This window comes from Nomascus leucogenys, chromosome 22a, assembly GCF_006542625.1.
Source record: "Nomascus leucogenys isolate Asia chromosome 22a, Asia_NLE_v1, whole genome shotgun sequence".
NCBI lineage: Eukaryota > Metazoa > Chordata > Mammalia > Primates > Hylobatidae > Nomascus > Nomascus leucogenys.
In genome coordinates, this window is record NC_044402.1 from 40,217,704 (window position 1) to 40,242,531 (window position 24,828).

Sequence of the window (24,828 nt, forward strand, 5' to 3'; positions counted from 1 at the left end):
AAATGTTTCTTGGATAGGTAACGATTGATCTTTTGGAGGAACTGGCTTTTTTTTTTTTTTTTCTTGAGATGGAGTCTTGCTCTTTAACCCAGGCTGGAGTGCAGTGGCACAATCTCGGCTTACTGCATCCACCACCTCCTGAGTAGCCAGGATGACAAACTCACACCACAATATGCCCAGCTTTTTGTATTTTTAGTAGAGACGGGTTTCGCTATGTTGCTGAGACTGGTCTTGAACTCCTGAGCTCAAGCAGTCTTCTCACTTCAGCCTCCCAAAGTACTGGGATTACAGATGTGAGCCACCATGTTTCAGTCTTGATACTACCAAAAGGAAATTTTAGATTACCCTTTAGATAATGTTCCACGTAATCTAGGAATTTAGCCTAAGAGGTATAATTACAGGAATTTTAATTTAAGGTTATTTGTGGCTGGGCACGGTGGCTCACGCATGTAATGCCAGCACTTTGGGAGGCTGAGGCAGGTGGATCACTTGAGGTCAGGAGTTTTGAGACCAGTCTGATCAACATAGTGACACCCCGTCTCTACTAAAAATAAAAATTGGCCAAGTGTGGTGGTGCACACCTGTAATCCTAGCTACTCAGGAGGCTGAGGCAGGAGAATCATTTGAAGCCAGAAGGCAGAGGTTGCAGTGAGCCAAGGCCACGCCACTGCACTCCAACCTGGGCAACAGAGTGAAACTCTGTCTCAAAAAATAAAAATAAAAGTAATTTGTATACCAGTATCACTCTTTGGGAACTGAATATTTAAAACAAAAAATTTAAAACAAAAAAATTATCTTCTTTTTGCCCTTTTTTTTTTTTTGTGACTCAAGGCTATTCTGTTCTTCAATATAGAACTGACTTAAAAAAAAGCCTTCCAACATTTTAGTTATCTTTCGTGGGTCCAACTATAAGGAGTGGACCTTTGCTCCATGGAATGTTGTTCTTTGCATTCTCCTGGTTTGTTTTCCTAGACCCTCTTTTTTCATTTCCTCTACGCAGATTGGTGAGGAAATGAGCCAGAACAGTTTCATAAAACAGTATCTGGAAAAGCAGCAGGAGCTACTTAGGCAGCGTCTGGAACGGGAAGCTCGAGAAGCTGCAGAACTTGAAGGTAAGCCCAGATTGTCACTTTTAACAAGGAGTTCGTCATTCTTATCCCTGTCACCAAGTAGATAGGCCTGTGTGACTAGACAATTTCAGAAATAAGTGAGGCTGAGACTGCTACTTACTTGCTTTCATAGCCCATGAAGCCAAGTGATTTACTATTTACTTTTGTCAGGGAAGAGGACACTTAATTTGACTGTCTTGTTAGAAGAGGATTCCTGCCAACAGGAAGAGTTATAAGTAAATTAAGCTACCATTTAGATGAAGTAGAGCTGAATCCCAGGGAGTTTTTTTCTTTGTATACGGTGCTCTTTTTGGTATGTAACTCTGTATCTGTGACTTTGCCTGACCTCCTTCACTCCTCTACATATTCCTACATGCTGAGTCCTTCACTCCCTCCCTGTCCCGACCCGATCTGTACTTTGCAGAAGCTTCAGCTGAGTCGGAGGACGAGATGATCCATCCTGAGGGAGTGGCTTCCCTGCTGCCTCCTGACTTTCAGAGCAGCCTGGAGAGACCAGAGCTGGAGCTCAGCAGACATTCGCCCAGTACGTATCTCCCTCCCCACTGCGCTGTTTTGTCAATCCTGCGTAGTTGGTGGGGGGAGGTAGTTACACCTCCTTTCATGCTAAGCCTCCATGAAAGTCCCAGGGAAATTCTGTGACATTAATATTTGACATCTGTTTCTCATGGAAAATATAGCCTTTTTGAAGTCTGCTTTCACCCATATATTGTGTTACCTTCTCAGTGTTTTACGAAGCAGTGTGATTTTTCTTCTCATCTGTACCTCTTCAAGTCTTCTACCTCTGAATTTGGCAACAGTCAACTCTTTTTCATCTCTTCACCAATTGTGTATATTACGTGTTAACACATTCAGTCACCCTCTCGAATTGGGTATCTGCTGTGGTTTAATCAACAAATTTTCATTGTGTACTTGCTGTATACCAGGCACATGGTAGGCACTAGGAATATAGTAAAGAAAGAAACAAGTCTCAGCCCCAAGAAACTTAGTCTAGTGAGGAGATGGACATTAGTTACAGTTGTATTGGCTACTGTGCAAGGCAACGCAGAGTATTATGTGAGCATATTATAATAGGGAGCTCTAACCTAGTATATGGGATTGGTTCAGGCAAGATTAATTAATTTCTTCACATTATAGAAAATATTAAGCACCCATGCTGTGTGCAGTCGCTCACGCCTCTGATCCCAGCACTTTGGGAGGCCGAGGCAGACGGATCACCTGAGGTCAGGAGTGCCAGACCAGCCTGGAAAAACCGTGAAAAAGCCATGGCAAAACCCTGTCCCTACTAAAAATATAAAAATTAGCCGGGTATGGTGGCAGGCACCTGTAATCCCAGTGACTCGGGAGGCTAAGGCAGGAGAATCGCTTGAACCCGGGAGGCAGAGGTTGCAGTGAGCCAAGATTGCACCATTGCACTTCAGCCTGGACAATAGAGCGAGACTGTGTCTCAAAAAATATATATAATCATAATAAGCACCCAATTTTGCATAATATCTCAAGCAAAAGTCTATAAATATAGCCTTTGTCTTTTGGGAACTACCTGTCTTAAGTCAGTATACTTTGAGGAGAGCATGTACAGGTTGAGCATGCCTAATCCAAAGACCCAAAACTTTCTGAGCATTCACATGACACTCAAAGGAAATGCTCATGAGAGCATTTCAGATTTTGGGTTTTCAGATTAGGGATGCTGAATCAGAAAGTATAATGCAAATATTCAAAAATCCAAAATCTAAAACACTTGTGATCCCAAGCATTTTGGAAAAGGGATACTTAATATGTATATAAGACATGTGGATTGTTAGTAGATACATTAAACCAATGTGTAACTTAACAAGTATTTTGAATAATTAGTAATGTTGAGGGAGGTGCGGAATCCACCGTAATCAGTGTTTTTAGGATGTATGGAAGTTTCCAGCTCTTCTGATTAATATAGAATTCCTTCATGGACTACGCTTGATTTTAGTTAAAAGGCTGAGAGCAGCGATAGACTCTTCATGGAAATAGATTTTTTAGGAGATATTTAATGGTGGGAAAGAGATTTTCCAAAAGGCTAGAGAAAATAGCCTTCGAGTCTAGTTTTAAGGTCCTGTTTTACTCAGTCCCTGTTTTTCTTGGTCCTAGTCTTAGACCCAGAAAGACATTTTTAGAAATCTTTTAGTAAGAAAATACTGGCCAATACTTTGGAATTATTGAGTTCCTTAGGGACCTCTTTTCTCCTGAAATATGAGAATAGTAGACCCTCAGCTGATCCACTTTGCTCCCTGCACCCTTTCCCCCCTGATTTTAAAGCCAAGAGGAAAGAGAAATCTCTTCTAAAATTGTCAGTATTTCTTCTCACATAAAACTAAAAATATATATTTATTGAATTCCTACTGCATACATATCTCTGTGTGAGAGTATGTTGGGAGTTAGCACAGCATAAAGTCTGTTAGGAAGAGAGAACAATTACACATAAATCGAACAACAGAAGATAGTATGTGACAATGATACAGACAAAAGAGTGGAAGAGCTCTGAGGACTACAGTGATTAGAGAAAGCCTTATACGGAGATACAGGATTTGAGCTGAGCCTTAGAAATGGTTTGGCAGAGAGGATACAAGAAGATATTTTTAGGAAGGAACAAAGGCAGAGAGGTAGGAATGAATATGGTATTTTTAAAGGAGAGGTAGTAGACTAATCTAGCCAGAGTAGAGTATTTCACATTCAAGAATAGTCAGCAAAACAATTTAAAAGGTAGAAGAGGGTGATATACAGAGGGCTTTAAATGCCAGGCCAATAAGTATGAGGGTTTTTTTTTTAGTTCTATAGGTAATGGGGGAACCATTGAAAATTCTTAATAGGACCATGATTTGATAAGGACCTCTCTTTAAAAAGAGAGGCTGTCAGTTCTTAATATAATTTGAAATGAAAAAGAGAAATGATTTCTGAAATAGATTTCAAAAGCAAAGATTTAGAGTAAGGGTAGCCAGTCTTTTCAGTGCTTTATGTCATCAGTAAGACCCTGCCCATGGCTAGTAATTGATGGAGAAAAAAAATAACCCAGAGGTTAAAAAAATAAAAAGGTGAAAAATAAATTGGAAAGTATGAATGTAGTAAATTGTAGAGTACTGCTCATAATTGCCGTAAATGCTCTTCAGTGTCCTTTATGCCATAAATTTTCCTACCTCTGATCTTGGCTTAGATAAGAATCCCATTATAGATGTGGTACAAAATTTAGTTAAGGTCCTGAACGGAGTGGCCGTTTGGAGTTCTATCAGTGCTTAGTTGAATCAGCATTAACCCTAGTGTTTGCCCAGAAATCAGGTTCTTCCAGGTGTGGAATCTCAGTCTGCCATATGCCAGTATGCCATTGCAATGGCAGCTTATTTGTTGGCTTTGAATGTTTTGGGGTTCTCTCTTGAATAACAAATTTTGATTAAGTTTCCTACTAACATTTTTCTAAACGCTACTGGCACCTGCGGGAGATTTTTTATTTGTTTTAATATTACTATGTTTAAGAATATGGATTCCTGGCCCCTACCCAAAGAATCTCAAGGAATGGGAGTCCTGGGACTCTACATTTTTTAAAAAGTCCCTGCGTGGTTCTGTTGACCAATTCATCTTATGAATGACTAACTGAAGGAAGAGTTTTTCAGTGTTATAATTTATCAGGATCTTTGGTTTATATTCCAGCATCCTCCTATTTATATGCTATTGGCAAAATCCCAAATAGGAAGGAAGAATTGGTTTGTCCAGGTGTGGTGTCTCACACCTGTAATCCTAGCACTTTGGGAGGCTGAGGTGGGAGGATCTCCCAGGAGATTGGCCTCAGCAACATAGTGAGTCCTATCTGTACAAAAAAATAGAAAACATTAGCTGACTGTGATGGCACATGCCTATGGTCCCAGCTACTCGGGAGGCTGAGGTGGGAAGATTGCTTGGGCCCTAGTGGTCAAGGTGGCAGACAACAGAGTGAAACCCTGTCTCAAAGAAATAATTGATTTATAAAATCCTATCTGACTTCCCTCTTACGTCTCCATCACTTTCTTCAGATATTTCTAAGGTGTTGGGACTCATTATCCACCTACCATAGTCATAAATTGTCTGAATTTCCTTCTATATCATGACTGTGTGTACAGAAATTCTTACTGTCCTTAATTTTTTCAAAAAGAGCTCAGACTAGGAAAATACATTTTAAAATGGATAATCAGAATATTGATTCTTTAACAAAGGTGATTTTAGCCAGCCTTTGGCTTATAGAGTATGCCCCTCATTCCTTTTTCTCCATATTAAAACCTGGATGCTGAAATTCTAGAGAAATGCTAGGTAACTTACTTACAGGTCTAACATGAGTCAGATTTAGGTTTGGCATTGTTTCCAGGTCTGTATTCTCTTCATTCCTGCTTCTTATTCACACCTAAGGTTACCTTTTAGCCACAGGCTTTTCTTCAATCTCTGGCTACCTTACTTTGGTCCCACAAATCCTGCCCAGGAATTTGTTTTCTAGGATGAAGAACTATTTCCTCTATAACCCTTAAACATTCTGCACTTTAATATATCCTGCATTGTCTAGCAACTGCCTTTTCCCTTCTGTGAAGACTTCTGGCTTTGGACTCTTGGAAATCTAATATTTACCCTAACTTGTTTTTTGAATCCTGAAATGTATTTATTAGCCTGTTATCAGTTATCAGCTCCACCCTTAGCTAAAGCGCTCACTGTCTACACGTGTTACTAACATCTGGCCTAAGACATTCAGTGTGGCCATGTTTTTATAATAGAAGGTATCACCTTTTTCAGAAGTTTGTCTGCATCACATTAGCTCTTTCCAAGGAATTAGAGATTCCTCATCTCTTTATATTTTGCATTGCTGACTAATTTCTTGTTTCATGTCTGAGGCCCCTCCAGTTTCTGCTTTTATTGCAAAACAGTGATGACCAGAACTTTCTGAACAGCCCTGCTCATTTCTCCAGATCTCTTTGATGACTTACTATGAGTTCTTCCAGAGGAGTAATCATCCAGAAATCCTATCACTGCAGTTTTACAGTATCAAAAATAACATTATAATTCAATAAATAGCATATAATTCACAGTAGGTAGGTAAAGAAGCTGTTTTGCTTGTACATACTAATTTTAAAATTGCAACTCAGTTATTTGACTTTCTTGTTTTTTTGTTGTTGTTGTTGTTGTTTTTGAGATGGAGTCTTGCTCTGTCGCCCAGGCTGGAGTGCAGTGGTGCGATCTCTGCTCACTGCAAGCTCTGCCTTCCGGGTTCACACCATTCTTCTGCCTCAGCCTCCCGAGTAGCGGGGACTACAGGCGCCTGCCACCATGCCCGGCTAATTTTTTTTTTTTTTTTGTATTTTTAGTAGGGATGGGGTTTCACCATGGTCTCAATCTCCTGACCTCGTGATCTGCCCGCCTTGGCCTCCCAAAGTGCTGGGATTACTGGCGTGAGCCACTGCACCCAGCCTTGACTTTAACACATTTATCTCTGACCAACCTTGCACATGCTTTTTTTTTTTTTTTTTTGGTGTGTGTGAGATAAATCAGCTCCTTTCACTGATACTTGCGAAGGAACTTTGCCTAACATTTATGAAAACTTTTTATTTTGGTTTTACTTATTTTATAACTTAGCCTATTTCAGATCACTGAATTATGAAATGATTGTTTCATTTCACTGCACTACTGTCTTACAGATATATTCAAATGTTTGCTAAAGAGTCTGGCCTATTCCTATATATTCTAACCATATATCCTGTATGAACAACCATAACACAAATCTTTCTTCACTTACCCAGATATGAAATGGTATATACTCAGAGGTCCTTTTAATCAAATGATCATGAAGTAAAGTTTTACAAAATATGTGTAGTCTTCTAATTGATTTCATTAGTTTCATTTTGGGTTTTTTTTTTCTTTTTTTTTTTTTGAGATGGAGTCTCGCTCTGTCACCCAGGCTGGAGTGCAATAGCGCCATCTCGGCTCACTACACCCTCTGCCTCCGAGGTTCAAGCGATTCTTCTGCCTCAGCCCCCTGAGTAGCTGGGACTACAGGCGTGCGCCACCACGCCCAGCTAAAATTTTTTTTTGTATTTTTAGTAGAGATGAGGTTTTACCTTATTGGGCAGGCTAGTCTCGAACTCCTGATCTCGTGATCTGCCCGCCTCAGCCCCTCAAAGTGCTGGGATTACAGGTGTGAGCCACCGCGCCCAGCCTCATTTTGATTTTTTAATTATTATTACAGAAGCATTCGCCTAGTTCATTTTAGATTGTAAGGATATAGAAATAAGAGAGAAGGCTGGGCACTGTGGCTTACACCCGGGAGGCAGAGGTTGCAGTGAGCCTAGATCATGCCATTGCACTCCATCCTGGGCAACAAGAGCAAAACTCTTAAACCTGTAATCCCAGCACTTTGGGAGGCCAAGCGGGGGGAGGGGGCGGGGATCACGAGGTCAGGAGTTCGAGACCAGCCTGGCCAACATGGCAAAACCCCATCTGTACTAAAAATACAAAAGTTAGCCAGGTGTGGTGGCGGGCGCCTATAATCCCAGTTACTCAGGAGGCTGAGGCAGGAGAATTGCTTGAACCCAGGAGGTGGAGGTTGCAGTGAACCAAATCATGCCATTGCACTCCAGCCTGGGTGACGAGCAAGACTCCATCTCAGAAAAAAAAAAAAAAAAGAAATAAGAGAGAAGACCTTGGGTTAGAGCTGCATACCATCTGCTTTATTTGCACTATTACTATACAACATGGTTTTGTAGATCATTTAAACCTTTTGTACTGTATTAACATTGAGTCCAATCTAGCTGATTAAGTATCTGGAATATAATTATCTTCCTGCTATTTTCTAAACTAGTTCTCATTGATATTAGTATTGCTACTCTACATAGTTGACCTTTTTTTTTTTTTTTTTGAGACGGAGTCTCGCTCTGTCGCCCAGGCTGGAGTGCAGTGGTGCAATTTTGACTCACTGCAAGCTCCACCTCCCAGGTTCACGCTATTCTCCTGCCTCAGCCTCCCGAGTAGCTGGGACTACGGGTGCCTGCCGCCACGCCTGGCTAATTTTTTGTATTTTTAGTAGAGATGGGGTTTCACCATGTTAGCCAGGATGGTCTTGATCTCCTGACCTCGTGATCCCCCTGCCTCGACCTCTCAAAGTGCTGGGATTACAGGCGTGAGCCACCGTGCCTGGCCGCCTAGTTGATCTTAATTCTGGTAGGAGATTTAGAAATCATCTAATACAGCCCCTCCTTTTTCTCAATTGTGACATTTGAGACTCGGGCACAGTGGTTTAGACCTTAATCTCAGCACTTTGGGAAGACCGGGGTGGGAGGATTACTTGAGCCCTGGAGGCTGAGGCTGCAGTGAGCCATGATCATGCCACTGCACTCCAGCCTGGGTGACAGAGTAAAACGCTGTATAAAAAGAAAGATATTGAGACCCAAATTACTTAAGTGATTTACCCACTTACCTTCCTTCATGGAATTTGAGTGAAACTTTCTTTCAGTTTTACATAGATTTATTATTCAGGATAACCTAGATTGGTGGTTTCCAAGCTTTCTTTTAATAGAACTTTTTTTTTCTTAAAAACAAAAAAAAAACAACCTTACCTAGTCCAGGTGCGGTGGCTCACGCCTGTAATTCCAGAACTTTGGGAGGCCAACGCGGGTGGATTGCTTGAGCCCAGGAGTTCGAACCAGCCTAGGCAACATGATGAAACCCCGTCTCTGTAAAAAATACCAAAATTAGCAAGGTATGGTGGCGTGCGCCTGCAGTCCCAGCTGTCCAGTAGGCGGAAGCAGGACAATCGCTTGAACCCGGGAGGTGGAGGTTGTCTTGAGCCTAGATCATGCCATTGCACTCCATCCTGGGCAACAAGAGCAAAACTCTGTCTCAAAAAAAAAAGGAAAACGTGAGCTCATGCCTGTAATCCCAGCACTTTGGGAGGCCAAGGCGGGCAGATACTTGAGGTCAGGAGTTTGAGAGCAGCCTGTCCAACAGGGTGAAACCCCATATCTACTAAAAATACAAAAATTAGCCAGGCATGGTGGTGGGCACCTGTAATCCCAGCTACTCAGGAGGCTGAGGCATGAGACTGGTTTGAAGCCGGGGGCAGAGGTCGCAGTAAGGCAAGATTGCACCACTGCATCCAGCCTGGGTGACAGAGTGAGACTCCATCTCAGAAAAAAAAAAAAAAAATCTCGAGTTCTAATACATAAAACCTAATAGACAGGACCTGATTCTGAAACCCCATCCAGTTGGCTTGAAGTAATTTCAGGAACTTTAGGGTGCTGAAAAACATTCCTCTAAGTATTTATTTCTTGAGTCTGTTATTGTGCAAATTCATATATTTAATCATAATATTTTGGTTGAAATTAGAAAGTAGTAATAGGCAATCCAAAAAAATGGATACAGAACATAATGAAGGCTTAAACTTTATTCAGAGTAAGAACACTTTGTAGAAATAAGTACACTTTGTATTTGTACATCCTGCTAGACAGTTTGAAGCCCCTGGAAATTATTTTACATTTATTTGAGTTATTTATAATATGTGAATTGGCTTTGAGGCGTTGAAAATATTCTAGACGTGCACACCAAGAATTACCAATAAGACCCTGACCTTAGGGCTTTTTGTAGTCTTTTCTTTAGTGTAGAAGTCAAAGAAACCGATACAGATATGTCTTGATAGGCTCATATGCTATAATTGGTTGGATATTAGCCTGATTTTTAAAAAGCCATTAATGAGTCTTCACTTCATGAATCTGACTTGATTCTTTTTCATTCAATAGGAAAAAGCTCCTCAGTTTCTGAAGAGAAAGGTGACTCTGATGATGAGAAACCAAGGAAGGGAGAAAGACGATCATCTAGGGTCAGACAGGTAACTCAGATACCTCCTAAAGATCACCTCTTTAGTAATGCTTTGGATATCTTCTCTTCTTCAGACTTTTTTCGAGTTCGTATGTCTCTACATTTAGGGGTTTTGTTTTTCTTTTTTGGGACAGAGTCTGGCTGTCTCGCCTAGGCTGCAGTGCAGTGGCGCAATCACAGCTCACTACAGCCTCGACCTCCTAGGCTTACGCAGTCCTTCCACCTCAGCCTCCCAAAGGGTTGGGATTACAGGCGTGAGCCACTGCCTGGCCTCTAGATTTCTTTGCAGTTATCTTCCTTCTCCTCTTTGTCATGTTTTTGTTGTTCGTTTTGTCTTTTTATTTAGATCTGCTCTGCCTTTCAGATTTCTAAGTGAATATTTTTTAAAAGTTTAAATTTGAAAATTAGCAGGCTGCTCTATTCTTAAAGCACATTGTTAGACAAGATATGACATAATTAACCATTCAATTAAAGCCTTAAGGTTATATGATATAACACTAAGTGGGCAGAATACAAAAGTGTTATGTGTAGTGTAATTATGACTGTACAAAGGAAATGATTAGAGGAAAGAACAAAAAGAAATATACCAAAATGACAAAAAGATAATCGTATTAATTGATAGTAGGTTAGTTCTTCTCAGCCCTCTATCTACCCTTTTACTTTCTAGATGCTTTGCTAATATTTTACTGAAAAAAAAAAAGGGTGCTTGAAGCTAAAATTTAAACTACAAGGCCGGTCGCGGTGGCTCACGCTTGTAATCCCAGCACTTTGGGAGGCCGAGGCGGGCAGGTCACGAGGTCAGGAGATCGAGACCACAGTGAAACCCCGTCTCTACTAAAAATACAAAAAATTGGCTGGGCGTGGTGGCGGGTGCCTGTAGTCCCAGCTACTCGGAGGCTGAAGCAGGAGAATGGCGTGAACCTGGGAGGCGGAGCTTGCAGTGAGCCGAGATTGCGCCACTGCACTCCAGCCTGGGCGACAGAGCGAGACTCCGTCTCAAAAAAAAAAATTAAAAAAAAAAATAAATAAACTACATAGAAGTAGCTTCATTGTATTTCTTTTGGTCACTCTATTTTGATTCCCGTAAGGGCCATGTTAGTCATGATTGTCTCCTGTCTCTCCTGTTTCTGTTGCTGAAAGTATATATCATTGAATTTCTCCTTCCTGGGGGTGTCTTCATTAGATACTTTCTCTCCTCTGTTGATTGTGAGCAAATACATTTGGAGCCATTGTGTATCTGTTCTTTCAGGCAAGAGCAGCTAAACTCTCTGAGGGCAGCCAGCCTGCTGAGGAGGAAGAGGATCAAGAAACACCTTCCAGAAACCTAAGGGTCAGAGCAGATCGAAATTTGAAAACAGAGGAGGAAGAAGAGGAGGAGGAGGAGGAGGAAGAAGATGATGAAGAAGAGGAAGATGATGATGAGGGACAAAAATCTAGGGAGGCACCAATCCTGAAAGAGTTTAAGGAAGAAGGGGAAGAGATGCCTAGAATAAAACCAGAGGAGATGATGGATGAGAGACCCAAAACAAGATCCCAGGAACAGGAGGTGTTAGAGAGAGGAGGCAGAGTTACAAGATCCCAGGAAGAGGCTAGAAAAAGTCATCTGGCCAGACAGCAGCAGGAGAAGGAAATGAAAACAACATCTCCCCTTGAGGAGGAAGAAAGAGAAATAAAATCTTCACAAAGCTTAAAGGAAAAATCGAAGTCTCCTTCCCCTCCTCGACTGACTGAAGATCTAAAGAAGGCCTCACTTGTAGTGCAGCCAGAGCAAACTGCCAACGAGGAGGAGACTCCTCCACCTTTACTTACGAAGGAAGCATCTTCTCCACCACCTCATACACAACTCCATAGTGAAGAAGAAATAGAGCCCATGGAAGGCCCAGCCCCCCCTGTCCTCATTCAGTTATCTCCTCCTAATACAGTTGCTGAGACCAGGGAGCTATTAGTATCTCAGCATACTGTCCAGTTGGTAGGAGGCCTGTCTCCTTTGTCAAGTCCTTCAGACACCAAAGCAGAATCTCCAGCAGAGAAAGTGCCAGAGGAAAGTATACTGCCTCTGGTTCAGAAAAGCACACTGGCTGACTACTCAGCCCAGAAGGATCTTGAACCTGAGTCAGACAAATCTGCTCAGCCCCTCCCTCTAAAAATTGAGGAATTAGCACTGGCCAAAGGAATCACTGAAGAATGTCTGAAACAGCCATCTTTGGAACAGAAGGAAGGCAGAAGAGCTCATACCCTTCTCCCAAGCCACAGATTGAAACAGTCAGCTGATTCATCCTCTAGCCGGTCCTCCTCATCTTCCTCCTCCAGTTCTAGATCAAGATCTCGCTCTCCTGACAGTTCAGGTTCTCGGTCTCATTCACCGCTCAGATCCAAGCAGAGAGATGTAGCCCAGGCACGTACTCATGCCAACCCTCGTGGTAGACCCCAGATGGGCTCCAGATCAACATCAGAGTCCAGATCAAGGTCACGTTCACGTTCACGTTCTCGTTCAGCATCAAGCAACAGCAGAAAAGTGAGTATGAGAGAATCCCGGATGTATTAATGTTCTGTCATATTCCAGTGGTTTTCATTTCAGCCCCTGGAGAACCTGTCATGATTTCTGAAAGGAATAGGAAAAGCCTCCTTTAGTCTCCTTCACTGATTACTTTCTCCTCATTTCAGAATCGAATTTTCAATTAATTGATTCCCGAAATGGGGTTCTTTTTCATTTTGAGTCCCTTGATAGAATGTTGAATTTACGTACTCCTCTCCTCCACTAGATGGAAACTTCTTGAGGGTATGGGCATGCCCTTTTACGTGTGTGTCCCAGGATCTAGCATCTAGTTAAAACTTACTAATTTGTTAAATAAGTGGTCAAGGAGACCACTAAATGGGAATAAACGCAGACAAAATGGGAGTAAACACAGACAAAAAGGTCCAGAGTATAAAATTTGGTCCATGGAAACTGGAAACCTCAGCAATCTACCGAATATATACCATATACAATAATTTTCCTTGTTATGTGTTTCGTTTTGTTTTAGTCTCTGAGCCCTGGAGTCTCCAGGGACAGCAGCACCAGCTATACTGAAACCAAAGATCCCTCTTCTGGTCAGGAGGTTGCAACTCCACCAGTGCCACAACTGCAGGTCTGTGAGCCAAAGGAGAGGACTTCCACCTCCTCATGCTCCGTCCCAGCAAGGCGTCTGAGTCAGCCTGAACCAGCTGAAAAGCATGTGACCCAGAGGTTCCAGCCTGAGCGGGTAGGCTATTGTGTCCCCTCCCTACACAGAGATGGAGGATTAAGCAAGATCTTTCCTCTTGTCTTTGCTATAAAACTAAAAAGTTAAGTCTGGACAAGGTTCAGTAGAAATATAGTGGATGCCTGTTAATCCTGCTTCACTCATTTCCAGCTCCCTGGTTCGTAGAAGTTCCCTGCATGAGGCTGAGCAGCAGGGTTATCTCCAGGGCCCCCAGGGTCAATTCTTCCTCATAATTCCTCCTTTTATCTGCCAAAAGGAAGTCAGCCTTTTCTCAGTTCTCTCAAAAAAGAATTCTGTCAGAACAAGGATCACTGAGGAAAAGGAAAAAAGTTGAAAATTCTGATAAAATGATTACTGGCATAAATATTCTTGAAGTACCTATTTTTAAGCCATGTTCCATTCCTTATTCTAAAATGAAATAAAGGTACAGAGGGCTGTGTGTGGAGCTGGTACTGTGTATGTCCTGCCTTGCCTTTTTCAGGCTCCAGGTAGAAGAAAAGGAACCAAGCAGATTTAAGTATTTTGCTCTGTTTGTTTTTGCTGTCTCCTGACAGGGGAGCCCAAAGAAGTGTGAAGCTGAAGAGGCAGAGCCACCAGCTGCCACACAGCCCCAAACCTCAGAGACTCAGACCTCTCATCTGCCAGAATCAGAAAGAATTCATCACACTGTGTAAGTGATATATCTCGACTGGGGTGTAACAAGGAACTATGAGTGTGCGATAGTTCTTCGCTCCCTAGGGTTCTTTGACTAAGCAGTCCTAGTTTCCTTTTAAAACATAAAGGCAGAGTTTTATCTGGACAAAGGCTAGACTTCAGTTACTATGTTGGGAGCTGCCACCTTTAAGGTAACCTGAAAAGTGGTCATCAGGGCACAAGGAAAACTCACCTGGGATCATCCAGCCAAAATAGTCAACTCCTTTAAGATTTAGGCAATAGAAGCTTCTGCTTCCACACTCAAAACCATGTAAGGGAATTGACTCAGGGCATCTTAATCTTTAACTCACGTTTACCTAGGAACCCAGTTTAATAAAGGATATTGAGGGTCTTAATAAAGGAAGGCACAGCTGGGTGCTATTTTTTAGTTTGTGCATTTTCCCTAGTTACTACCTGTCATTAAGCTATCCTAGTTCTGCTAGGATATCCTAGTTCTTACAGCATGCAATACAGCAAATTATGAAGTTCCTTTCAAGTCAGAAGTTTGTTCCTGGGCCCTTAAGACCATTTGATTGAACTTAAAATTTATACAATTAATGTGAGTTTTTAAAATCTTTATATTAAGTCCTAGAGAAATACTCGTATCAGGTTAAATTTGTAATTAAATAGGTATGTCATTCATTCTTCTGAGATAGGTATTATAAATTAAGAAGCCAATGAGCCAGAATTCCTGGCTTCAAAGTCTCATGGGAAATGAAAAAATGAAGCCTTATGGGAATAAGATTGCGTAGCTTTTAGACATTAGGAACCCTGAACTGCTTTGTAGAATGTCCTGTGTAGACTGTTAGCCTAAAGTTATTCTATACTTGTTTTTATGCCATATTAACACTAATGCTACCAGTATGATTTTCCCCTATATGTAACTGTCTAATAATTTACACTCTTCTGAGAGCTTCAAACTGTACTTTAACTCTGACTTTTGGAGGGTAGTGGGCAGGTGACATGATTTATCTCATTTGCCTGTGACTTTAATGATAGTTTATAGACCTTACTATATAGCTTTTACCTGGGGGTATACCCTTACTGGGGGTATATAGTCTTACCTCTGCTGCCATCTTGTGGCTGTTAACATTTTTTGTTTGGCAGCCAAAAGTTCACTCTACTTCCTTTGAAATTTTTTTGTTTTTCCCTTCTGGAATGGGTACATTATCCTTTGGAAAAGGGTTTTTCTTCTAGGACCATAAAGTGAAAACTCAGCGGATTCTGGAAGGTATTCAGGATTCCCCAGCTACATCATCGATGAGGAAATGGGGTGACATTTTCTCTTCCATATCCCTCAACCAGACATAATACCTGCCCCTCTCCTCCCAATTCCATGGAGGTACATTTTACATTCCATTTTACAAAAGCATGTCCTTTGTGAAATGGCAGTTTTGAAGTGGGTATTGACAGCCTGCTACTAATCGGGCCTGAGGAACTGCTTCCGATGCACCTTGGGAAGAAAGTGATTTTCTGAAAAGCTCTTTGCTAGCCTTAAAATTCTGTGGGTTTATGAGATCCTAGCAACAGAAAGGCATTTTATTTTGTTTTGAAGCAGCTTTTTTTCTGGACATTCCCATGCAATTCCAGGGCACATGAAGCTTGGAGTCATAGAGTTTCCTGTCCCCCCACTCCAGGTAAAGGTGGTTTTGATCTTCATTTTATGACTGAGATAATTTAGTCACATTGATTCTAATAAGATGATAGGCAAGTGGCATCTTGGGCAAATACTTAGATTGTCCATTGTTGCCTAGGCCCGCTTCAGTGGAGTAGTGTATAGAAGGGAACTGCAGTCTTCACTGAGGAGCAGTTCACACACATCACTCGTACCTGCTTTCCTTCTACCTGCCTGCCACATGGTTTGTTCAACATCCTAACAAAATGGCATGCCTAGAGGCCTAAACCCATAGGCATTAGATCTGGTAAATAAATCTTTGAGAAGGTTGCATACATTTCTGGAGGCCCTACCACAACTGATTAACAACACCCTTCCTGGTCTCTCACCCCTCCAGAGTGTTAAGTGTGCAGCCTGGCAGCCCTCTAGAGCCCTGGCCAATTTTGAAAGCGGAATCAACAATGCTAAATGGAAAAGACCATTTATGGCATGGCCAGGCGTGGTGACTCATGCCTGTAATCGCAACACTTTGGGAGGCCAAGGCAGGTGGATCACCTGAGGTCAGGAATTCGAGACCAGCCTGACCAACATGGTGAAACCCCGTCTCTACTAAAAATACAAAATTAGCTGGGCGTGGTGTGCATGCCTGTAATCCCAGCTGCTCAGGAGGCTGAGACAGGAGAATCGCCTGAACCCGGGAGGCAGAAGTTGCGGTGAGCTGAGATCACGCCATTGCACTCCAGCCTGGGCAACAAGAGCGAAACTCCGTCTCAAAAAAAAAAAAAAAAAAAAGGAAAAGACCATTTATGGCTTAACCTTGGTTTTTCTGTCTGTCTCAACAAGAAGTCATATGACTTTAAAAAACAGAGCAGTAAAGTGTTAAAAAAAAAAAAAACAATTAGACTTCAAGGACCTGTCACCACTTGGAAGAGATTGACTGACTTTTTTGCTGTGTTTGGTTAAATCCATTCTGATTCTGATTGTGCCTGAGGAATTCTTAATTTATGAGGTAAGGTGTCTTTTTCATTGCTTGGAGCAGGAATTTGTGGGTCCTCAGTCCTCTTTCAGTTGAACCCTGTTCAAAACTCTGGTCTTCTGTCTTCTATGGGTGTAACAAAAATGTTCCCATATAGCAGAAAATAATGGTATTCTCTTTTTACTTAAAAAAAAAAAGTGGGAAGAAAGGAAAGGGGATTTGTTTGTGTGGGCAGCTGTATCATTCAGCTGTAGTTAATTCAGACCTGGATTTCTGTAGATACAACCTTCCTGTATGCACAGACCTAGCAGGCAATAGCAGTTTTAGGCTCTTGGTACAATGCATGTTTGTCTTTCTGCCTGTGTAGGAGGAAGGTAATGCTTCTTTAAGCCAATATGACGGTGTAATTGATATTCCCCGGGGGACATACAATGCCAATATCCCAAATGATGCATGAAAAAGCAGAATTTGTTGTCATCAATAGAGTTTGCTCCACTGAGAAATTATCTAAGGACATATACCCCAAAATCATGCTGTTCTTGGTTATCTTGGGACCAGTATGCTTCTGAGGGTATCTAGTCCCACTGTTTCTTATTAAATTTTCGCGTCAGTTTTTCAGCTCCTCATGAATTTTCTATAATAACTAAAATTTCAACATATATGCCTATAGGAATTTCCTTTTCCATTAGCTTCTCTGAATCTCATATTCACATATGAATTGTAATGTGATATTATTAGCCTCCAAGTAGTCGTATCCTTTTCTTCTGGGCTTCTTTGTGTACTGTTTAATTATGGGTAGATATCCCCACTGCTTATTCTTGCAATTCCACAGACTGTTAAGCTATGTTGGGCTCTGACACATGGTTAACAAGGCTTTGGTACTAGTCCTGCAAGTAGATAGAGTCCATTTTGGGGACAGTTTCAAGGATTCTTCTTTATCTTTTTTTTTTTTTTTTTTTGAAACAGAGTCTCACTCTGCCACCCAGGCTGGAGTGCAGTGGCCCGATCTCTGCTCACTGCAACCTCCACCTCCTGGGTTCAAGCAATTATCATGCCTCAGCCTCCTGAGTGGCTGGGACTATAGACACGGCTGCCACACCCTGCTAATTTTTGTATTTTTAATAGAGATGGGGTTTCACCATGTTGGCCAGGCTGGTCTCAAACTCCTGGCCTCAGGCAGTCCTCCTGCCTCAGTTTCCCAAAGTGTTGGTATTCACAGGCGTGAGCCACCACGCCCGGCCCTCATTATTGTCTGAAAATAAAATGTTCAGAATTGTTGGGTCCCACAGAATTGATCATGGGAAAATAGAAAACACACGCCTCTTGTGTCTTAAGAGGGTAAAGGAGAACATGGTAAGATTCTTATTCTTGAAAACAGAAATTTTCAGCCGGGCATGGTGGCTCACGCCTGTAATCCCAGCACTTTGGGAGGCGGAGGCGGGCGGATCACGAGGTCAGGGGATAGAGACCATCCTGGCTGACACAGTGAAACCCCGTCTCTACTAAAAATACAAAAAATTAGCCAGGTGTAGTGGCGCGTGCCTGTAGTCCCAGCTACTCAGGAGGCTGAGGCAGGAGAATGGCGTGAACCCGGGAGGCGGAGCTTGCAGTGAGCTGAGATTGTGCCACTGCACTCCAGCCTGGGCGACAGAGTGAGACTCCGTCTCAAAAAAAAAAAAAAGGAATTTTCGATAACAAAATCTCTCAAAATCAGCCACTTCTGGAGAGGCATATTAGCAGCTGAGAGTATTTTAGGACAGTGGATAAATGGAGCATTTTATTTGAGGATGGCTGAAGGTAACATTTTCTGTGGTGTAACATTCTTTATGGGGATTCTATTAAAAAAAGTTTTTCTTTTTTTTGAGATGGAATTTTGCTCTTGTTGCCCAGGCTGGAGTGCAATGGCACGATCTCGGCTCACCACAACCCCTGCATCCTGGGTTCAAGCGATTCTCCTGCCTCAGCCTCCCGAGTAGCTGGGATTACAGGCATGCGCCGCCACGCCCAGCCAATTTTGTGTTTTTAGTAGAGACAGGGTTTCTTCCATGTTGGTCAGGCTGGTGATCCGCCCACCTCAGCCTCCCAAAGTGCTGGGATTACAGGCGTGAGCCACCATGCCCAGCCAAAAAATTTTTTTTTCAATAAGAAAACTTTTAGGTTAGCAAGCATTTAGTAAGTGTCCACTTGGTACCCACAATGACACCTTAATTCAGAAATAGGGAACATTACTTTGTGTTAGACCCTGGGCTAGGGGCCTAGAGATACAATCCCTACCCTTGAGGAATTATGCAGGGTAGAGACGGGGGGCAGGTAAAGTAGCAGTTATTATACAGAGTGATAAGGGCATTGCTGAAAACCTGTCATGCCAATCACTGAATGGCTTTGCCTCAGAGAACAAGCAGTCTACTCTTTTGAGGAAACTCAAACCCCCAGAGGTGGCATCAGCTGAGATAATGGCCTGTTAAGTGTGCATGTATTTTACATGTGTCTGTACCTTCACTTGGGGCATCCTCCAAGCCAGACTCTTAAGAGCTAACACTTACTACACTGTTCTATGAAATAGGTATTGTCACTATGCCCACTTTGCAGATTACAAAACAGATATACAGAACCAGGAACTTGCCTACTATCACACAACTTTTAACAGAGTGGGGCTAGCCGGTCTGACTCCAAAGTCTTCACTCTTATCCTGAGCAAACAGGGACCACTATGTGAAAGGAAACATTTAAAGTAATGTATAAATATGGCCACTTTAGCATGCAGTTGGCATTGTAAGTGTAAGATTTTAAGCAGCGGGGAGAAAATTTCATTCCTAGCTAAAAGCTCAAATGTTACACGAGACACTGAGCTTTGGTTCTCAGAAGTTTATCTTAGTGTAAACTTCTGCTGCCACTAGGATACAAAAGGAACATCTCTGCAGTCAACAAATAAGCATTTTGAGTATCTACTGAGCACTTTTTGAATTATTAGCATCTGTTTCCCACTTTGGTCTAGTGAGGATTCTCATGATTAATATTTTCTGCTTAGTTCCCAGCTTTCTGCCCAGCTCATCTCCCCCGCCCCATATAGCAGCACTCTCACTTCACTGTCTTATCTACTTCAGATCCTCACCTTGGAGCCCTTGCTTCAAGAAGTGGCCTTCAAGCTTCAGCCACCCAAGGTCCCCTTGCCCTGTTTATCCTTTTCTTTTTCTGGCCCCAGTGGACCCTGGGGCAGGGTGACCTTATTAAAGACTCTATAAAACAAAGTTGTCTGTCATCTCTTCAGAGACACCAACCCTGCCCCCCTTCTACTGGTAATTGAAAAAAGAACTCTCCCTGCTATCCACTTCCCTCTACCATCCCTGGGAAAAAGGACATGCTGGAGTAGTAACACGTGGTCATTGCCGGGGTGAGCCGCCAGTTACTGTAGTGATTGGATAGTGACAATTCCCATCCCACCTCCCTACCTGCAGCATCTGACTGGTTGGTCTGGTTTCAGTGTTCCATGCCTAGATTACTGGATAGAGTATGGTAGACACATAAAATATTGCTCATGCCCCACCCTCTATCCAGCTTTCATTACCATCCTTCTTTAATCACTTTTCAACTTTGGCTTTATCATTCTTATTTAATCCTTTTTCACTCCCACCTCTACTGTTTGCCTGCCTTCTATTCTCTAGAATCTTCCAATCAAGCAGCTGTAACTTTACATGTCCTCCACCCAGCCCCCTCCTCTGCCCCCTGGGAAGACCAGGAGGGAGCACTCCAGCCCTGGGGGGTTAAGCCTCTGTAGCTGCTGTAACCTGAGAAAAGAAGGCCAGGCCTCTGGAGCCAGCAGTCAGCTCCCTGTGGCCTGCCAAAGGATAAGAACCTTGCTCACTCAGCTCCCTCCCTCTTTTCTTTCCCCTCCCCTGCTGCAGCAAGGCCCTCCCCCATCCGCACACACAGGCTGCTGGGTAAGTGGCAAGATGGCTCCCCTGCATGTCTCCGGCTGATCGCTGCCGCTCCGCCAATACAATAGAGCCAGCCACTACCAGCAGCCTGGCCCTCTTCCTCCTTCTCCAGAGAGACCAATCCAGCCGAACTCGGGGTTTGCCGTGAGGACTTAACGCTTATCTCTTAAAAGCCAGATCTGTTTTAGCCTCCCCGCACCACCACCACCTCCCCTTCCATTTACCATTTTTTGGATCCCCGGTTGCTACATCTCAATTTTCTCTCTCTGGATCGGGTGGCTGGGGAGGAGGTGGTGGGATCTTGGGACAAGGAAGGTGTGTTTTTTTTTCTTTATTTTTTTTAGGATTTTTTTTGTTTGGTTTTTGTTATTTCTTCCATTCCAGAAAGGGATAAACAGCACTTCCAGGGGGAGAAAAAAAATCATGTTATCAGAAAGCAAAGAAGGGTGAGAGCTTCACATTTCCATGTATGCCTTTTCCCCACCGCTCTAGCTCCCTTCATCTTCCTTCTCTTCCTCATGGCTTTCACTCCGCCTTTCGTTTTGGTTTTCAGTCATTCTGCTTTCCCCCTTTGTCCTTCCTGCCCAGTTTCTAATTGGCCCCACTTGCCCTTTCTGTATGGGAAATAGATATTTTTTTTGTATAAGCCTTTTCTCGATGTAAGCAGCTCAATCTCGTGTTTCTGTGGGGGCCTGTTAGCTGGGGGCACAGTTCCGATTTTCCCCTCCCCCTAACCCCCTAGTGCATCCCTCCTTGACTGCTCTAGGGAGGTTCTTCTGACCTCTGAGTGTCAGTTAGCCTGTTGGGAATGCTGACTTTTCTGGTGGTGGTTATCGGCCTGGGAGGCTTGGTTTCCCCTCTCCTGAGCCGTAGGCCTCTGATCATCTTGATTTGATTTTTTTTGCTTGGTGTTTGGGTGGTAGAGGGGGTGAGATTTGAGATAGAAGTTGGGGATGAAAACAGAAAACAAAGGTGGAAAGATAGTTTATCTGAAGTGAATCTCTGGGATTCTTTGCCTGAAATGGGAGCTAACTTGTGAGATTAAGAGTGGGAGAGTGGGTTTGGTGTTCGTGGGGGAAGCTGCCTGTGTGGGGGAGGGTGTGTCCTGACTAGGAGGCCTGCTGTCTTTATCTCTTGGAAGTTGGAATGAGGGAGTGGGAGAAACTGGGTGAAAGCCGAATGTAGGAACAGTTTCTACACCTCTGAGCAGGTAAAAGTGGCCCTAATCTTCTCTGAGCTCTCATATTCAATTCACCAGTTTTAATTTTTCCTTTTGAATGAGAGAGGGTCCTTGAAGCTTGAACCTTCACCAGGCCTGCTTCTTCCCTGCAGCTCCCACCCCCACCCCCACCATTTTCTCCATGCTGGCGTCTCCAGATCCTGAGGATCAGCAGGCCTTTACTTATTAAGCAGTTGATTAAACACAGGTCAGGCTTTTTTGCCAAAGCTGTGGCCATTCTTTCTTGTCTTTTTAAGGGAATCGGGCTTCCCTTCGTTTCTCATGCAATTTTGCCATATAAAGGTGCCTTTGGCCAGGGAGACGGAGGCCACAGGGTTGTGGGCAAATGACAGTCACTTTTGTGGGACTATTTTCAGAGGAGGGTTTTTCTCCTTTCATCTAAGAGTACTCTGGTGAGTTATTACCTGAGAATAGTTGGAGTCCTAACCCCACAAATGACAACTTTAACTCATCTGGGCAATGGGTGGATGTGGTTGCTGTGATCCATGCTCTTTCCCCAAGGAAAATCTATTTCCCACTTTTCCCACTGGGACAAGGTCTCTAACCTTGATCAGAAAAGCAGCCCTCCTAATCCCACCCAAGTGATGAGGCAGGAGGGTTTCCTGACCCAGTAACTAACATCTTGCTCTCTCTTCCCCTTGGTTCTTTTCTGCCCCCCCCCCCCACCATTCCCCCCTCCTGTCAGTGAGGAGAAGGAGGAAGTGACCATGGACACAAGTGAAAACAGACCTGAAAATGATGTTCCAGAACCTCCCATGCCTATTGCAGACCAAGTCAGCAATGATGACCGCCCGGAGGGCAGTGTTGAAGATGAGGAGAAGAAAGAGGTAAACATCCAAGCCACCTGTTGGGGCGGATGGGCAGGAATGGACCTAGGGGAAAGAGTAGACCACTCTAGTGATCCCTCTTACACAGTGGGTTAACTTTAAGGAGGGCTGAGGCAGGGACTTGGATCAGAATAGGGCCAAGGGAGAATTCGCTGGTTTAGCAAGGGAGACCCCTTGTGATGGGGACAGGGCTCATTCATTTTCCTTTCCTTGTTGGGGAAGTAGTGCCCAGACTCTAGACGTTTGTAACTAACTGGAAAGTCTGATAATGGCCCTTTATCTAAGATTTATGTTCAGCTTTTTCTGCTGTCTTCCCAAGCTTCTCCTGGTGGTAACTCCTTTAGCTTTCCCTCCTTTTTAAAAGCCTGATGGAGCCCAACGCCATCTAGTGGACATTGGTGGTTCTCACCAGACCAGCCATGCTGAGAAATTTTTGTTCCTCCTCTGCCCCCCAGTGGTCTCACTGCAGAGATGTAGCTACTTAGAAGCCAGCACTTGTGATCCAGAAGGCCCCTTCTCAGTTACCTGTGACCCCTCTACCTCCTTTTTTGGCATATGTTATCTTGTGTCCTGCACCCAATTCAGGGGGCTTCCCCCATCAGAGCCAGCGAGGTCTTCTTGGCTCTTAAAGTAATTGAGAAAGAATGAGCTGGGTTTAGGAGAGGGGTAACAAGGTGGGAGGGACTGTTGTGTGTGTAGCCTTTTTCTGGTGTGTGTTGCGGGGGTGGGGGCCGGTGAAAGTGATTTGATGTGCAGAATATTATTTATTACAAGGTCCTTCTTCCCCGTAAAACTTTGTCCAAGTACCTCATGTACGGTAATCCGCCCGTAAAATATAACCCTGCCCAACTGGCCAATCGCTGATGCCGCCTCTTCCTCTGGACCCACCCGCTGCTACTGAGCTGCCCAATCAGAGCCAAGTCTGCTATCCAGGTGTCTTGGCCAGAGGGGGGCATGTATATGGGCTCCTGTGATGGGCCCCCTTTTGCCTCCCTGTCTTGCTTACATCAGGGGGCCAAGAAGAACACTGTTCTGGAGAGACTTGTATTGAGCAAGCAAAAAACATTTGGAAAGGGGTGGACTTGCATCATCTCCCTATTTGGGACACCCCAAGAAGAGCTTGTGCCAGTGCTGGGGCGCCTGCCCACATGCCCTTGCCCTTTTGAGGACTGTGGGTTGCCTTGTTTGCTACAGACTGTTGGGATCCCCATCTAGGGCACCAAGACCTCCTAAAGTTTGTGATCGCAGTGCCATGCTGTAAAACACTGAGTGGGACCCTCTACTTAAGCTGTGACGACTAGGAACCATGCAGAGGAGTCTAGGGTCTGAGCCCCCGGGGATTTAATGCTGATGACAGCCCAGCCCATGTGTCACCACTTGCTCATCAGATGGACTTTCCTTTGGTCCCTGTTGTCCATGGTGAAGGGCAGCATGTTGGTTGCTCCAACTTCTCCTCCATCCCTGGAGGCAGGGACTCATTTCATCCACCTGACTGGAACCACTGTCTCAGCTGGAGTCCCTGAGGAGATGCCAGCCACAACTCTCCGAAGAGAAGTATTCTGACCTTGCTGCTGAATGTGTGCCAGGTCCTGGGGATATTCACCTACTACCCCCAGGCTACCTTCATCAGAGGCTCCATGATCCCACTCGGTGAGAGGACCCCCTCCCCAGTTACAGGCAGAGGAGAAAGGGACTCTGGAGTCATCACCTGGATTCCAAGTATTGGGTGGTGTTATTGCTGCAGCTTGCCACTGGTGGACATAGGGTCCTGCCTGCCTCTCACGATAAAAGGCAAGGATCATTCCTGCTACTTACAGGCCATCTCATCAGGGACTGCAAGATGATGTCCCTACAGGGCCAGGACTGATGTCTCTGCCCCTTTCCCCCCTCTATCCCTTGCTGAGCCTGGCCACCGCCAGTGAACTGTCTTGACATCATGGAAACTGGGCAGCGTCCCCCCACACGTTTCCCTCCCGCCCCCCCTGCGCCCCTGGGAGGACTCTGGCAGTGCCGTGCTGACTACCACGCCGTGCGCCCACCTTTTTTGCCAACCCAACCCCCCACCAATTGCACAGCGCCTAGCAGGGAGGGCTCATTCTGATTGGACCGGCGGTTGACTAGATACAGTACACAGTGAGGTGCGATTGGCTGAACTGAAGATCCCAGGTGTGAGATGGTACCTGGAACATTTGTCATATTCCTAGTTTATTTTCTTCTTTATTTTCTTCTTCTTTTTTTTAATATTTTATTTTATTTTTTTCTATATCTTTATTTTTTCTGATTTCTTTTATTTATTTATTTGGTTCATGTTTTTCCTGTTTTAATTA

At 43.7% G+C, this 24,828-nt stretch overlaps 1 protein-coding gene across 8 annotated transcripts in view; it reads left to right on the forward strand.

The window, feature by feature from the left end:
• Positions 1–24,828, forward strand: part of ACIN1 (apoptotic chromatin condensation inducer 1) — a 37,396-nt gene that overhangs the window by 3,986 nt on the left and 8,582 nt on the right. For 5 of the 8 annotated variants that reach the window (XM_003260633.4, XM_003260635.4, XM_030802590.1 and 2 more), the window contains exons 3-9: positions 1,001–1,112; positions 1,534–1,653; positions 9,896–9,984; positions 11,224–12,489; positions 12,998–13,216; positions 13,771–13,886; positions 22,360–22,501. In XM_003260633.4, coding sequence (XP_003260681.2) covers positions 1,001–1,112; positions 1,534–1,653; positions 9,896–9,984; positions 11,224–12,489; positions 12,998–13,216; positions 13,771–13,886; positions 22,360–22,501 — 2,064 coding nt within the window. Of the gene's footprint in view, positions 1–1,000; positions 1,113–1,533; positions 1,654–9,895; positions 9,985–11,223; positions 12,490–12,997; positions 13,217–13,770; positions 13,887–18,581; positions 20,881–22,359; positions 22,502–24,828 lie in introns of those variants that run through there. The other 3 variants (XM_003260634.4, XM_030802592.1, XM_003260636.4) reach the window with 3 other exon arrangements.